Below are 15,569 nucleotides of genomic sequence, written 5' to 3' on the forward strand. Positions count from 1 at the left end.
ATTTGCCAATGAATCAGTCTTTGGCAACCATATATTGCGCCCGTTTCAAAAACAAAACCAGCTACAAAATTACCAAGAGCTGATCATATTGATTATTTTAACAAATAAATGGCTGGACATTCATAGGCTGGCCATTAAGGAAATAAAAACATGACAAAACATCTGGAAAAAATTCTTTATTGTTTGTGGTTTCTCTTAGCAGTGATACTTTCATGTATCCCATTCCAGTTCATGTTTTGCTTGGTCGGTAAAATATTAATGACAAACTTGCAGAAGGCATAGCTAGGATAACAGGAGCCCATTTACCAACCTCTGCTGACCCAATTATTTGCAATACTTTCTTCTGCAGTAGTGACTCTGCTCTTCCATGCTAGTTTTGCAAATCATACGCCACAGAAATTACACCAAGATACTTTGTCACCATTTTTGAACATGTACAGAACACTGGCTTATTGCATATGCAAAAGACCGCAGGCACTTCCAGACCCTCGGCTGATGAGTTTTAATGCTTCATTCATCTTGTACCTACTGAGAGCTGCCCACGTTTGTGCTGCTGCAATGATTACCCCCCTCAAAAAAAAAAAAAAAAACCCAAAAAGCCTGCTATCATAACACATAGCTGGATGTAGCAGAACTGCCTTGTTTGCTTTGGGAATTTATATATATGTTTAATTGATGTCTGGCACCCCATTCTATAAATGTCTTGATAACCATCAGTCCAGTCAAGCTTCATAAGATTGGAAGCATGTTTGCAAACTGGTATGTTTTTGGACCTTCTGATGGCTAAGCCAATCAATCATACTGGGGGCATGTTGGGAAGAAACAGACAATATAAAAAATTAGCAGAAATATCTTGGTGTAGATGAGTTAATTCCAGTGGTCCAGGGCGAGTAGGCTAGCAGTGGTGGGACATACGCAAAGTAGCCAGTCATTCTTTGTTCCAGCTTCCCCTAGTTTCCAGTTGCTTTCATTGTTACCTTCTGTGCCTGAACCTGACAGGGGGCATCAGGTGGGCATTTAAGTTATTCAACCTGGGCATCATAGTTGGCTCCACCAGCTTTCTTCAACTCATTTCTAATGTAGCCCTCGTCCAGGTCTTTATGATCCGTGATCACCAATTCTTTGGCAAAGTTCTACAACAGGAAGCATAAAAGAATGAGGTTTCACTCAAATTCGGTATTTAAGAAAGCGACACCAAACTATCACAAGCTCCGCTCTTAGAATACAACAACCCGAACAAGAAAGTATTGTTCACATTAGAACAGTGAAGCCCTTACAGTCTACTATATGCCAAAAACCACTTCATTATGAATCTGACCTCTTCTTCCACTGTAGGCTCTGCTGGAATCTGACAGTCTGACACCAGATGTCTATCAGGCTGACTGCGTATAGACTTTCCTACTTTGCACACATTGTCCTTTCTACTTGCAAGAAGGGGGGGATTTGAGCTGCCATGCGTAACTTAGGGCATTGTGCATACTGTAAATTCTTTTGTAAATATGAAAATATGCGCAGGGGGGGGAAATACAAGCATCCAGCATAGATAGGCCTGAGCAAATATAAGCATGCGGGGATATTTTAAAAAGCAAGAATGAAAATTACACAGCTTTTGTTTCAATGTGTACAGTTTGTCATATATACCGGTATATACTCCAAAAATTACACCATTGTTATTTTGTAAACAAAAAACACAGAAGCAAATAACCACGTGTACAAACATGTCTGCTTATTTTATTACCTGCACTACATCTTTCACCAGGGTCTTGTCTGTACCAATTTTGGCTCTCTGGAGTCCGCTGACATTTTCACCGATCCAGGTGATTAACACAAACTTAATCCTCTTACTCATGGCATCCCCGGTGGTGAATCTGATGTAAGCGTACTGCCTGATGTCATCTGGAAATGAGCGGAAGACGGGGTTTTAATGACACAAGCAGTTCACAGATCAGTCAGAATATCACCCCCAACTTGGCGCATGCAAAGGATTAACGCAAGTTATACACGAACAGAAAAAGCAGTCTAGTGATGACAAGGTTAGTGAACAATATAAATTAAATACCGTATTGGCTTGAATATAGGCCGCACCCTTTAGTTTGGTGCTATTTTAAAGAACAAATAATCTAATGAACAGGAATACATGTATTAACATTGTTATCTATTATACAGTCAGCATAGAAGTGCCCCTAGAAGTGCCACTCACCCCCCCCCCCCCCACTTACCAATGCATCCCCGGTGTCTAGCAGATGGTGGACATCTGTGCAACGCACGCAGACAGCCTCCTCTGCCTGCATTTCAGCCGGGGCTTCTATGACCGAGACGACGGTTGAAGTGCCGGCAGCAGAGGTTGTCTACATGCAGCACAGCCGGTAAACATCTAAGTTACATGCATAGGCAACCTCCGCTGCCTGCACTTCTATGGCGGAGCACTGGAAGGTTATGCAACACCGGTGCTCCACCATAAAAGCCTTTGGGCGGAAGTTCAGGCAGAGGAAGTTGTCTACACATCACGCAGATGTCTGTGGCTCCTGGAGCAGGGATAAATTAAAAAAATCCGCCCGGCACCCAGAACTGCATGTCCCGGGCGATAAACTGCACATCCCTGCACTAATCCCCAAGTATAGGCCATACCCCCACTTTAAAGACCTAAAGTGTGTGTGGGGGGGCAGCCTATAGTCAGGCCAATACGGTACATATTAATGATTATAAAGAAAGTACTACAACCTCACACTCAACTCCAAAATGCACATTATCTTGAAGCTTAGTATAAATCTAAGTGAATTGGGTCGCTATAACCTATGGGGAATTTTGGCCAGATAAATACCTTATCACTATTGTAATAAAAATCCTTTTGTTTAACCAGTAGCAGTCATAAAGTCTTTAATATTAAAGTTACAGGTAGTTTCCCGGTGCCTGGTAGTGACTGTTAGTACATTGATTAGAAGTAAAAAAAATAAAATTACTATGGTTGGCAGAGTAACTTTAGTGCTCACTGGACATAGATTGAAAGTGTCGCTATATTAGAATAAGTAAACTAAAAAGGTTGCCGCGTAAAGACATTGGTTCGAAGGTATAATGTGGCAAGAAACATGCTTCACATTAACAAAAAGAATCAACTCATCTCTCAAAATCAGTCATTTTTTGCTGGACAAAACAAAAACTACAACCATGGAATTATACAGATTTACACCCCAAAAGCTGAAAATTCCCAGCCAGTAACCTCTTGCCAAGAAAAGCAGCCTAATGCACAGACAGAAAAGAGTTTACACATTTGTGTACGCACACTAGTTTGTAAAGTTATAGGGAACCATTAAAGCTTACACTCCAGAGGGTTACATCGGTGAGATGTAAGGATCAGAACGCTTGTGCTTACTGGTGATGGCTAGTGAGTGACCAGCCATCCTAAACAGGTGGGTTTTCATAAATTTGGGACTTTGAAGGGTGCCAAAAGAATGAAGCATCGAGGTTGTAGCGTAGAAACTAAACAGCGGGAGAAATCTGAAAAGAGTATGAAGTGGAGGTGTATTAACTGCATTAAAGGTCAATAAAGAAATTAGGAAGGTTGCAGGAGGCCAGTGGTGGGACACATTGTGAGGCAGCCGATTTGGAGAGGACAGAGGTGAAGGAGTCCAGCAGCAATGTTCTCAACATATTTTGCCAGATGGTAGAAGGGTATTGTAGTTTAGTTATATGGAAAAGCTTTTCACTTTCTCTTATCTGCCATCCATGTTTCTTGTGGGGGATTTTGAGCAGGGCCACCCGTTTCTTTAAATTATGTTCCACCAAGCTGTACAAAGGTTAGAATAGGCTGGCACTACCTAAAACAATATAATCCTAACCTACAATTCTGGTTTCCTTCTTTTAGTGTAAAATGAAACTAAAGGTAAAGAAAAGATGGCTGTTTGAGTAGAATGCGTGGTCTGAAAGCTCTAGCGTTTGTGCCAGGAAATGGTTTCTTTCCAAGGCAGCTGCTAAGCAGAAAAAAGCACAACTTCAGCAAAACATATTGGGTAGATAAACTTTGCTATGGATGTTTAATAACCCTGTGCTTAGGCATTTATACAAGGGAAATGTAACCCTGGCCAGAAGCAGACAATGCCTTGGGTTTGAAGCACTTATATCTGGCGAGGTAAAAAAAAAAAAAAAAAAAAAAAGGAAAGGTAAAACAAGGACATGAGGACATCTGGCAGAACCATTTTATGATTCTGTGCAATATATGTAAAACTGCCTGTTTGCGTATAAATAATTACTATAAAAAGACATGTTTGTATATATGTTTACAGACTTTGAAGATCATATAAGGATCTCATTCACTTATTAGATATATTTGTAGTTTAACCAACTTCCCAGTTTTGAGATTAAGAATGCTAAAGTTGTGATCACTTATTACTTTGTGCCTCCATGCTTTTTTTCTTAACACAAATAAAAAGATTAAAAACTGATTAGGTATGAGAAAAGTCATTTGAAATGTGTATTTATCCTATTTGATATATCTTACTCTTTTTAGACAGTTTTTCTACTGAAATGCTCACCTCGGTTTAAGAGCGTTTTACTGAAGGTGAAGCTCGGTTTAATGTTGCTTTTGGCAAATCCCAATATTATGTTGCATGTATATAATGCTAAAGCATTTTTGTGGTTTATTTGTAAACAGACAGCAATCTGTTTAACTTTCCATCAGCTAGGACTTGGCAATCTGGACATATTTCAGGAAGCGATGATGTGACTTATACAAAACCTTGACAAGAATTACTGTTACATTGGTACAAATTAATACTTAATAGGTCTCAAGAGTCCTTAAGTCAAGAAATGCCAGCTTTGCCGTTTGGCATTGGTTCAGATGATCGTATCCGGCTACACTCCCTGTCCGTGCCAGGATAAACTCACCGAGTCATTGGGCTTTCTAAGGTGCAGCAGTGACTACACTTCACAACGGGAGCATGCTTCCAGTAACATGCTAGTAATAAAGGGAAGCCTTTATAATAGGTGTCCTAGTTAAGTAAAGGACGGCATCCTATCTAAGATGACTTCTGTCCAGACTCACACAGGTTAAAGAAAGGGGACAAGAATGTTGTGTACAGATCTCCACAGGTGACAAATCCTTAAACAGAAGGAAACCTATTTAGAACCCCGCATTATGCTTAAATCTGAAAGAAAAACATGACCAGTCCTTGTGGGACAGGATAATTACAATGCAAGGACAGGAGCAGATGGACCAGGTATCACTATAATTACAAGCCACATTTCTTTGTTATAACTGGCGCAGGGTTGTTTTCTTTTCCCTGCAATGCATGTCAGTCCTGAACAGCCGGAACGAGCATTAATGGGATTTCATGTGTTAAATTACATGCAGTCCTTCGCACAACATTCATGTTCACCCACCTATATCTGCGTGCCGGGTGTGGTTATGTCATATAAACCTATATATTTCTCTTTTTGATGTCACTACGTGGCATATACCATAATTTGCTCATTCTCAGATTATATGCATATTGGGCAGAATGTGTATGGTTTGAATTAAGATGGTGAGGTCCACTGAACTAAACTAGGAAATAGCATTGATAAAAATAGAATTGTACGCTTATTCGATAAACAAACATAAAAAGGAACCTTTGGCCAAAAAGGAATATAATCCTAATTTCTGTGGAATCTGATGGTTCATAGAAAGGAACTAAGACATTACACTATTGACCGCAACTAAAGGTTGAACTTTGACCAAAAGGTCTTGGCCTTGTGTTAGAATAATGGAAGATCATTTCTTATCAACCTTAACAGGAAACGGATTCAGGAAGAGGAAGAACGACTTAAATTCGAGAAGTTGCATTATAGAAAACACGTCTGAACAGGAATTCTAAGAAAATCTAATCCCTGACAAAATAGTTTAGAAGTCAACTAACTAAAGAAGGCTCCAAACGTTGGCATGTGCATACAGTTGCACCACTTCCGTTGAGGCATACGATGGTTAAAACATGGCAGAACTGACTATGATGTCACAGTGAAGCATCATCGCTCCAGAGGGATGGGTGCAAGATACTAGATCATGCCTCACACCCAAGTTTGAGTTGGTCAAAATAAAGTTTGTTGGACATTTCAGTAATTGCTCCACCAGCCCCGTCACAAACAGTGTCGAGGTAAAGAGACTTGACATAAGTCTATGCCCAAGAAGCATTGTAAGATCACAGCCTCTCTGGATACTGGTGATCCTAAGGATTACTCAGTCTGCCTAGACGAATGTTATTCAGCGTTAGTCAGATACCGGAGGGAGACGGAATAAATACATCTTTGGCTTCCCTTGATGGGTTTCTAATTGAGTGCACAAGTTATGAGATAATTGAAGCGCACGCTTCACTTAAAGATCGGATAAATTATGGATGCGCCAACAAACTCCTTTATAGGTCTATTCACCGAGGAAGAAAAACTAAATGAAGCCAGCACCACATTAATAGGTCTGATGCTCTTCAAAAATAATACAAAGGGTTAACCTTTCAGCCATTCCTGAGCCAAGCAGAGGGCATTGCTGAGCTTGTACATTTTACCAATGCGCTATGTATCAAAGGATACACATACCCATGCAGATACTAAATGAATGGGCCATATACAGACTGGTAGTGATTTTGCATTTGTGCAATATATTGTTTGGTGACTGTTAGGGCTAAAATATTTCTTCCATGTACCTGAACAGCACTGGCCACTTTATTAGGGGGGGGGGGGGGGGGGAGTCAATTAAAACAAAAAACAGTCCATTGATTATTTAAAGAAAAAGACAGATGAAGAAAAGAATCACACGAGAAAGTCCATATGATTTTAGACTGACCAGTGAGCTATTAATAAATGTTGCCACTGGTTAAAAGAAGGGGGAAATGACAAGGATCCTCCAGTTACTGAATATATATCAAGGAATGGCCTTATTCCAATCTCCCCTCCTTAAACGCTAGGTCACAGTTACAGTAATTGGAGTTCTGGAGGGCAGGGCTGAACAAGTCAGATGTAGCGCACATTCCTAAAACAGCCCCAGGTCAATGATTTAACATTGGATTTTTCACTGTTGATTGCATTGATGCGGCATTAAGGCAACGTCTATGCACAATCAATATTGCCTACCTACTCTGTCAGGCATACCCAGAGATAAACCTAACAGACCCACAACTTACAGAAAAGATTACAAAAATGCCTAACAAAGAAGCCTAACAAATGTTAAACCAAACACCTACAGATATTCAGTTCAGTGATTCACTAATTGGGATAACCAAGCTGGCCCTAACACTCCATCTGATGAGAAACAAACCCCATGTTTTTGGACATATTCATGCTGGAGGCAGTTTTTACACAAGTCTATGAATACCTACCATCAGGCACAATTACCATCAAATTGATGCATAACATTAAGGTGCCAGATCCAGAAAAGGACATCTAGAAACTGCCCAAACTCAGGGGAAATAAAAAACAAAAAGACTAAGGGAGCAATCTGACAACTGCCAGAGAGGGTAATACCTGATCTTTCATAGAGAGGTCTTACCTGTGCATGTATTTACAAATTCTTGGTATTCTGAACCTTGATCACCTGGTACTATTGTAGAGCCATCATATTTAAAGGTTACCCTAGAAGAATACATACATGTGATTAGGGGACATCATGGCATTGCTATTTGATATATATAAAGGTTACATATTAATCAAACTACTGTGAAATATGTTATTTCCAATGCTGCTTCAAAAGGCTTCCCTCAAAGCCCTTACATCTTTCTTAGCTACATATATTTTGTATCAACAAACTATGCAACAATACTAACAATATTAAGACTGTTAACTAATATCCGATTTAAGACTTACCAGCTAACTCCATTGGTGTCGTCCCTCACTAGGTTATATGCTTCTCTGCAAGCCTCTTTATCAATTTTGGTTGCCATCTGGGTTGCTCCGACTCCTCTTCGGGGTTCACTGAGGTGCAGAATGAAGAAGAGCCCCTCCTAAATCCCCTAACCAGATGAGCGCAGGCTGATGAATGAATCCAAGCCCAGAGCAGGGTAACTGAACGAGCTCGGTGGGTACAGCCCTCCTACAGCTTCTGCTCTCACAGCTCCACTGAATGAGCAGCACAGCAGCGGGTTAACCCTTCGCACTGAATCAGCAGCAGGCATCTCCCATTGGTGCAGATAATACTTTTCTGCAGGAGGGGAGGGGTTTGGTGCATGTAATATTAATGCCACTGCAAAAAAAAAAAAAAAAAAAAAAAAAGAGGTTGGAATCACCCCTTTGGCTTTGCAGTCTGATGGTTTCACCTTGCCTGCTTCCTGTTTGATGATTACAATGTAGCAAAGCATTACTGGGACACCAATGCGGGTGATGTCACGAAATGGTACCAGAAGACCCCAAATCCACACTATATCCCTGTCCTTAATAAAGGCAAACCAGGAAGTGAAGGGATTCTTTACTGTTCCAAACAGCACTGTCTGCGTGTGTCACAACAGATGTCTTTCTAAGCCTTTGTGAGACATCTTTGCTTTGTGTGTTGTGCATTATTTCCAAAGAAAAAGATCAACATGAAGAAGAGAATAAGGCAGAAGTGTCGCTGACTAAACACTGGGGAGAGCAACAGGGGACCCAGCTTCTACCTCTGCAGGTAGGAAGACTTTTGGGGTCAATAGGGGTAAAGCATGCTGTCCCCGAGAGCTGGGGGTTTAATAAAGGGTTAATGTGGTTTAGATGTCTGGGGATAATAGACATTTGTTGCATGTTCTGCCAATGCTGTGTTTGTAAAAACCTTTACATTGTCACTGGGTAACAATGACAGGTCCAGTTACCCCCCCACCCCAGGAGTCACGGAGGGCATGGGATGGGGGTAATTGGGGGGTATTAAGAGTCAGATACTGTAAATCTTAACGATCATGGATGTACGCCAGGCTGCAGTGTGTTTGTACCGAGAAACCATGGTTCTATCTAAAGCTTACACCCCCCTCTGGTGTCTCAAACGGCAAATTACAATCATTCGCTTCCTGTAGAATGAAAATATTGTGAAAACGAAACAAACATTTGTTATTGTGAACTGAAGTTGCACAGGTTTAGTGTGAAAGGCAGGTTTATAGGATTACCCCCACAGAAATATAGTAATATTAATATCTCCACTTCTACCAACAGTGTCATTATAACCTACCAGTGGAAAATAGTGTGTGAGTGGTACCTGCTAGGACACTTCCAGTGCAGCAGGGACAGCAGGAGACCCAATATGGTCCCAGGCTTTTATTGCCCCAAATCAAAGAAAAACCTACTCCTATTCAGAAGTCTTGATATACCACAGTGTTCCCTGACAAACAAAGAACTGGCCAGCTAAACTGGTTCCCAGTATAAAACCAAACAGAATACACACCAAACAGATTCCCCAAAGTCCTCTCTCCTACCAGCCCACCTTGTAGCACACAGGTGCTCAGGGACACCTCCTGCGCCTTCCAACATGCAGCGATAATGCAGCAGCCTCTTCACCATCAGAAAGGAAGACCGGCTCCTCCACCCTGTATTTATACCACACGGCAGATTTACACCCGGGGCACCTGTGTTAATGGGACCAGCAATTAACCCATTAGTCACTGGGATAAACTGCTCTTCCCAATCTCCTGCTTACATAGAAGCCATCTTTCACGCTGTGTCAATATATATATATATATATATATATATATATATATATATATATATATATCATTAGTTCCCTAACAGGTATATAACCAAAGTTATTCAGAAATGGTGGCAGTATACAAGCCTTGCTGAATCATAATAAAATAGGGTTTATATATATATATATATATATATATATATATATAACAGCACATATTATTGTTGAGAGAATCTCCTGCATGCGGTACTCGTCTGGGAACTTGCTCAGGATTATTGGTAGGTAGAATAGAGGTTTGCCGGAAACTATGAGAAGGTTCTACTTTATAAATTCAGAGGTAGAATAACTTTTTATTTCATTTATACAGTGCATTAGGCTGTACTGAAGCACATATAGATATAATAGTTTATGTCCTGGATACGACAAATAGTTCTCCCCTGCAGGGGAAATCTGTATTTTTGTATAGTGTATGATGTCATATAATAGAGGGGAAACAACAACAAAAAAGCTGTGACACTCCCCACTTATAAAAAGATCCCAATCCTCTGTGTAACCTTAACTCAGAATTAGGGAACCTGTCGGCTCCTAACAAGTCATATGATTAACAGATCCGTACACAGAAAGTAGGACCTGGAACAAACGTTGTGAATTAAACTAGTGTGTTACATCATAATCCTACCGCTGCAATGCTTCTGCTATGGTAATTCTGCGTTCACTTCCACAATGGAAGCATTGACAGCTACCACCAGTAACATGGCGTTCCCACATACGTTAATCTGCTGTCCATGAACTCCGACTGCATTCCTGAACCGTGAGACCCGTTGGCTCCATAACTGGGTCATTCCAGACAGAAGATGTTTTAAATGAAGGTCGGGAGGTGAGATTACAATGGCGGGGAGTAATACAATTATATTTGGCTAATGCACTCCACAAATAGCATTCTTCTGCTTTGTTGTCACAGTGCTATTTAGCCGGTGGAAATGACCTCAATATTAACAAATGCATGGGTGAACTCTGTTTATAATTTAAACAGCGGCAAACACGGCCTACGCTTTGCCTGCTTTCTTGAAAGGCTAAGTGCTAATGCTCAATTATATAGTCTTTGTAGTAAATTGCAAATAATATGTAGTTAAAGCTGAAGTGTGACAAATGCCACATGACCTTGGACCGCCACATGGTTTTATGTTGTCAAATATACAGAATGCAAATTGTCTGGGGCAAAAGTTGTAGTTTTTCAAGCAAAACACATTTAGAACCTTTCATCAGAGTTGTTCTTTCAGGGCAACCTATTCCATATAATTATAACATAGAATTTTGGTTGAAAAATTAAAGTAGATACTTACAAAAATTCTTTGTTGAAATAAGACATTTTTTATATACCAGTGTCTTTGTGATACAAAGTATTATTTGTAGGAAGATTGTGTATCTATAATAAACAAACATAAATAAATTTGTGTCTGTTTTCAAAGAGCGGTGACTGTATTTATCTATATATCATGCATACCTAAAACCTAGACCACCGTGTTTAGTGTTGGTTGTCTTGATGATATACAAGATATACAGTTATCCGTAGATTGCGTTACTCCGTGAGGCAAACTAAAATGTTCATAACCTCAAACGTCTTCTCGTAATATATTCTTTCTAGAAAGCTGTTGACAGGGTCTTGCTTCTATTTCTTCAGGGCGCCATCTATAAGGCCATGGAAGGGTCTAGGCAGACACGGATCTCGAGACCACACAAGATCAGTGAGTCTTCAAAGGTATGGCTAATATGACATAAACATATACTTGAGAGCGAAGAATGAAAAACTCACAAGCTATTTACATTTCTTCATCTTAATATTTAGCGGATGCTCCATTGTACACTTCTTTGTTTATTTGTTGTATAGCTGTACAGATGGACAGATAACTCCAGCCAAATTCTTCGTGGCTTGAATGAACAAAGACAAAGAGGTCACTTCTGTGACATAATTTTGGTTGCCGATGACCAGAAGGTGCCAGCCCACAGAAGTCTTCTGGCTGCGTGTAGTGACTACTTCAATTCTATGTTCACCATTGGCATGAAGGAGGCTCATCAGAAGGAGGTGGAATTGGTGGGCGCCTCCTATATAGGCCTCAAAGCTGTCATTGACTTTTTGTATAACAGCGATTTGTCACTGGACGGAGGGAACATCGATTATGTCTTGGAGACGGCTCATCTCTTGCAGCTTTGGAAAGTGGTGGACTTCTGCTGTGAGTACTTGGAAAATGAGGTTAATGAAGATAACTATCTCTATCTCCAGGAGCTGGCTTCCATTTATAGTCTAGAACGTCTGGGTTCTTACATCGACACTTTTGTTCTACGTAATTATGGCACATTTTCCTTCACAACTGACTTCTTGCAAAATGTCTCTGGCCAGAAATTATGCCAGTACTTAACGAGCAACCAAGTGCAGCATGTAAGTGAACACGACCTTTTGCAATCTGCCCTGCAGTGGCTGACCCATTGCCCTGACAGGGAAAGCCAAGCGTACCAGGTCCTCCAGAACATTCGCTTCCAGCTGATTCCTAAAAGTGATCTTCTACATCGAGTAAAGCCTGCAATATGCTCTCTCCTCCAAAAAGAGGCAAATTGCCAGAGCTTGGTGGAGGAAGCTCTCCATTACCATAACAGTGTTGCGGCACAGCCATTGCTCCAGAACACACGCAGCGCTCTCCGCACAGGTATCGAAAGTCTACTTTTTGTTGGTGGGGAAGTCTCCGAACACTGTCTGGAGCTCAGTGATGATGTCTGCAGCATGGACACCAAGAAGGAGCAGTGGCTGTCTGAGACACAGCTACCGGCCCGAAGAAGTCACCACTGCGTAACAGCCCTAGGCAACTTCATCTATGTCGCCGGAGGAAGTTTCTCAAGGGACAATGGTGGAGACGCCGCCTCTAGTCTTCTCTACAGGTATGATCCCCGCTGGAGTCAGTGGATCAAGGTGAGACTTGGGTGGTGTTTCAAGTAGTCCATGGCTACTATGGCATTGCAAAGCCATAATCCATCTCCAGCAATACATGGTAGTGTTCTAGTTTCCATAACACCATACAGTCAAAATTCATACTAAACTTCACCTATCCTTATAACACAATGTTTTCAAAAGCAAAGCTGATAGTAAACAGACGTAGGAGCACATCATCAATGCCACTGGTTATTCATGTGGCAAAAGATTGTTCTGATTCACTGAGTAAATAGAAGCAGATAGGCCTGTGTCTGCTTTCAGGTATGAGTCAGTGTAAATAAAGGAGCTATGGACATACAAAGTCTTCTAAATGATGTTATTTGTTCCAGTATAAAATGAAAAAGCAACCATCCTCAGCTTCTATTCTAGCAAAGTTCTGTTGAAAAGCGAATATAAGGGCCTGAGAACCAGTGTTGGTGGTAATTGCTTATCGCTGTGGCTGTTATTATCCGTATTGGCACTGCTGGGGATGCGGTAATGATGCCATATTGATTAGTTAATTTTACAAGGTTTGTAAAGTGAGTAGCAACATCTCTTACTGCTCCACACATCAGCAGACAGATGTACGTATCGTTTGTGCAGGTTGCATCCATGAACCAACACCGAGTGGACTTCTATTTGGCTTCGGTGGCTGATAAACTGGTTGCGGTGGGGGGACGGAATGAAAACGGGGCCATGTCTTCAGTTGAATCCTACTGCCCTCAGCAGGACACCTGGACCTATGTGTCGGAGCTGCCAAGGTAAATCTTTAAATGATTAACAGCCTAACTTAATCAGACATGTCGGGTGTCAGGATTAAAGGTCAAGTTTATTAATAAGAATATCAAATCTTGTGTGTGTAATAGAAATGCTGTTTCACCAATTCGAGGCTCCTGAATGTTCTTCAGGAATAAGAAAGGATGAGTTTTAAAGCAAATCATGGACGGTTACCATCCATTGAATAACTTAATTAATTTTTCCGTAAGCTTTTAGTGTTTTTCTTTTCCTTTCCTTTATTTAGCTTTAGTGTCAGGAGAAGCCGAGCCAGTAAATGATGCAACGCTAGCGCAAAAACAAAAGGGGGTGTGTGTGGACATGTTTAATGCTCCCGGTGGATTACTGCGTGGCGTTCGAGAAGCAAAAAAATGAAATTGGATCTGCTGCCTGGTGCATGCTTTGGCATTTTGTTATAAAACGCAAATGGAAATACATATTCTATTTATTACAGATATGAATACAAATAGCTCAAAGTGTAAAAGTAAACATAGCTTTTGCTCTGCACGCTTTAACTCTAATTATTATTACAGTTACAAATAATAATAAAAAAAACAAAGCAAAATAAGAATGGCATTGTTACAGTTGCAAATGTAAAAGGTTAAAGGATGTGTCTTCTTATCCTGGCAGTCTTCCACTATTTCTTTACAGGGGAATTAAATCTTAATTTCTTATGGGTTTTAACAATCAGCATCGCCCCTGTTTATGTTAAGACACCCTGTCCTTATCAAAACTCCAAGAAAGATGATACCTTGATGGCATTCTGGAAAGGCTTAGGTCTCCAGCCTGATGTTTGGGTGGAGGAGTCATCCCGTTACTTGCGAGAAGGAACTATAGGGCTCCTATACATGACTGTGGTTTACGATGAGTTAGTGTATTTGCGGCAAATGATATAAGGAGGTACAGTATGGCGCTAGGGATTTGATATATTCTGCTTCTGTTCCAGGTTCACCTACGGCCACGCTGGAACTGTACACAAGGAGTTTATCTACATCTCAGGAGGGCATGACTATCAAATCGGGCCTTACAGGAAAAACATGCTTTGTTATGATCATCGTGCAGATGCTTGGGAGGAGAGGAGGCCTATGATCACTGCCAGAGGCTGGCACAGCATGTGCACACTAGATGACAGTATTTACGCTATAGGGGGCAGCGATGATAACTTGGAATCTATGGAGCGTTTTGATATACTGAGCGTGGAGTGCTACAGCCCCCAGTGTAACCAATGGACGCGAATATCCCCCTTGCTGCAGCCTAACAGTGAATCTGGAGTGGCCGTCTTGGACGGCAAGATATACATCCTAGGAGGGTACAGCTGGGAGAACACTGCATTTTCCAGAACCGTGCAACTGTATGACAAGGAGCAAAATAAATGGTCCAGGGGAACTGACTTGCCCAAAGCGATTGCCGGCGTGTCTGCTTGTGTCTGCGTCCTGAAGTCTGGGTCGGAAGACAGAAACAAGAAAAGCAAGACAAAAAGGCACTCGGACAGGGGCTGGTGATATGGCAACTGGGGTGGAATAAAACCTTTACTCTGAGCGTAGAGGTCAACTGATCATCCAGAAACCTGCCGGCTTTCCTTTTATAAAGTCATTCACAAAGGACAGATGACATCTAAGTACTGCGCTCCACTTATTAGTATACTGATATTAAAAGGTCGCATACTATTAAAAACGGCACACAAGACAAATTCATTTATAGCAAACCATTTTTATGATTTTAACACACTTTGACGTTTTTTTCCGGTTACGCTCATAGAGCAAAAGTGATGAATGTAAGTTTTACTTGGCCGTTCTACCTCGATGACACGATGAACAATGAGATACCCATCAGGAGAGACTATGATGAGGTTATGAAATACATTTATACATAGGATAAAAAATACTTCAAATAAAAACACTCGCAGGTTATAGAAGTCCGAGTCCATTAATGTGAGTTCTAGAACAGCAGCTTTATTGTAGCAGTAGCTTTGAATAGAGCAGCCGGCGTTAACACCTCTTTAGACAGTTACTGGTTGGTGGATAAATTAACCAAATGTCACCATTCCTACTGAAATTCCGCCACTGTTTGTGTGTTTGTTAGTAGCTTCATAATAGAAAATGTACATCGGGTGCTGACAATGCCAATGGAAATGTTTTGTATTGTTCTATTGCTCTATAGGCTCAAATAGCAAGCGTGCGCTGTCTGGTTTTTTTCCCCCCATGTGCGAGTTACATCTTGTGAAACTGATCATTT

General features: G+C 41.0%; 2 protein-coding genes across 2 annotated transcripts; one reads left to right on the top strand and one right to left on the bottom strand.

Moving 5' to 3' along the window:
- Nucleotides 1-1,022: 1,022 nt before the first annotated feature.
- LOC149299229 (coactosin-like protein) lies at nt 1,023-7,901 on the bottom strand. The gene is made up of 4 exons (XM_089486533.1): nt 7,825-7,901; nt 7,511-7,593; nt 1,739-1,896; nt 1,023-1,133 (listed from the first exon to the last, which is right to left on the bottom strand). The coding sequence occupies exons 1-4, from the start codon at nt 7,899-7,901 to the stop codon at nt 1,023-1,025; spliced, it is 429 nt and encodes a 142-aa protein (XP_089342659.1).
- Nucleotides 7,902-11,297: 3,396 nt separating this feature from the next.
- On the top strand, nt 11,298-14,836 carry LOC149299230 (kelch-like protein 36). The gene is made up of 4 exons (XM_089486678.1): nt 11,298-11,357; nt 11,487-12,560; nt 13,164-13,321; nt 14,281-14,836. The coding sequence occupies exons 1-4, from the start codon at nt 11,298-11,300 to the stop codon at nt 14,834-14,836; spliced, it is 1,848 nt and encodes a 615-aa protein (XP_089342804.1).
- The last annotated feature ends 733 nt before the right edge of the window (nt 14,837-15,569 follow it).

Source organism: Sceloporus occidentalis, unplaced genomic scaffold (assembly GCF_023333645.1).
Source record: "Sceloporus occidentalis isolate IW3139 unplaced genomic scaffold, rSceOcc1.0.p SCAF_29, whole genome shotgun sequence".
Classification (NCBI taxonomy): domain Eukaryota; kingdom Metazoa; phylum Chordata; class Lepidosauria; order Squamata; family Phrynosomatidae; genus Sceloporus; species Sceloporus occidentalis.

Excerpts from the sequence above, each read along its gene's own strand:
- LOC149299229 (XM_089486533.1), bottom strand. The coding sequence starts at position 7,901 with ATGGCAACCAAAATTGATAAAGAGGCTTGCAGAGAAGCATATAACCTA. Across the intron at positions 7,594-7,824 it reads GACACCAATGGAGTTAGCTG|GGTAACCTTTAAATATGATG; the intron begins GTAAGTCTTAAA and ends GTATTCTTCTAG. Across the intron at positions 1,134-1,738 it reads TGGTGAAAGATGTAGTGCAG|AACTTTGCCAAAGAATTGGT; the intron begins GTAATAAAATAA and ends TTCCTGTTGTAG.
- LOC149299230 (XM_089486678.1), top strand. The coding sequence starts at position 11,298 with ATGGAAGGGTCTAGGCAGACACGGATCTCGAGACCACACAAGATCAGT. Across the intron at positions 11,358-11,486 it reads AGATCAGTGAGTCTTCAAAG|CTGTACAGATGGACAGATAA; the intron begins GTATGGCTAATA and ends TTTGTTGTATAG. Across the intron at positions 13,322-14,280 it reads TATGTGTCGGAGCTGCCAAG|GTTCACCTACGGCCACGCTG; the intron begins GTAAATCTTTAA and ends CTTCTGTTCCAG.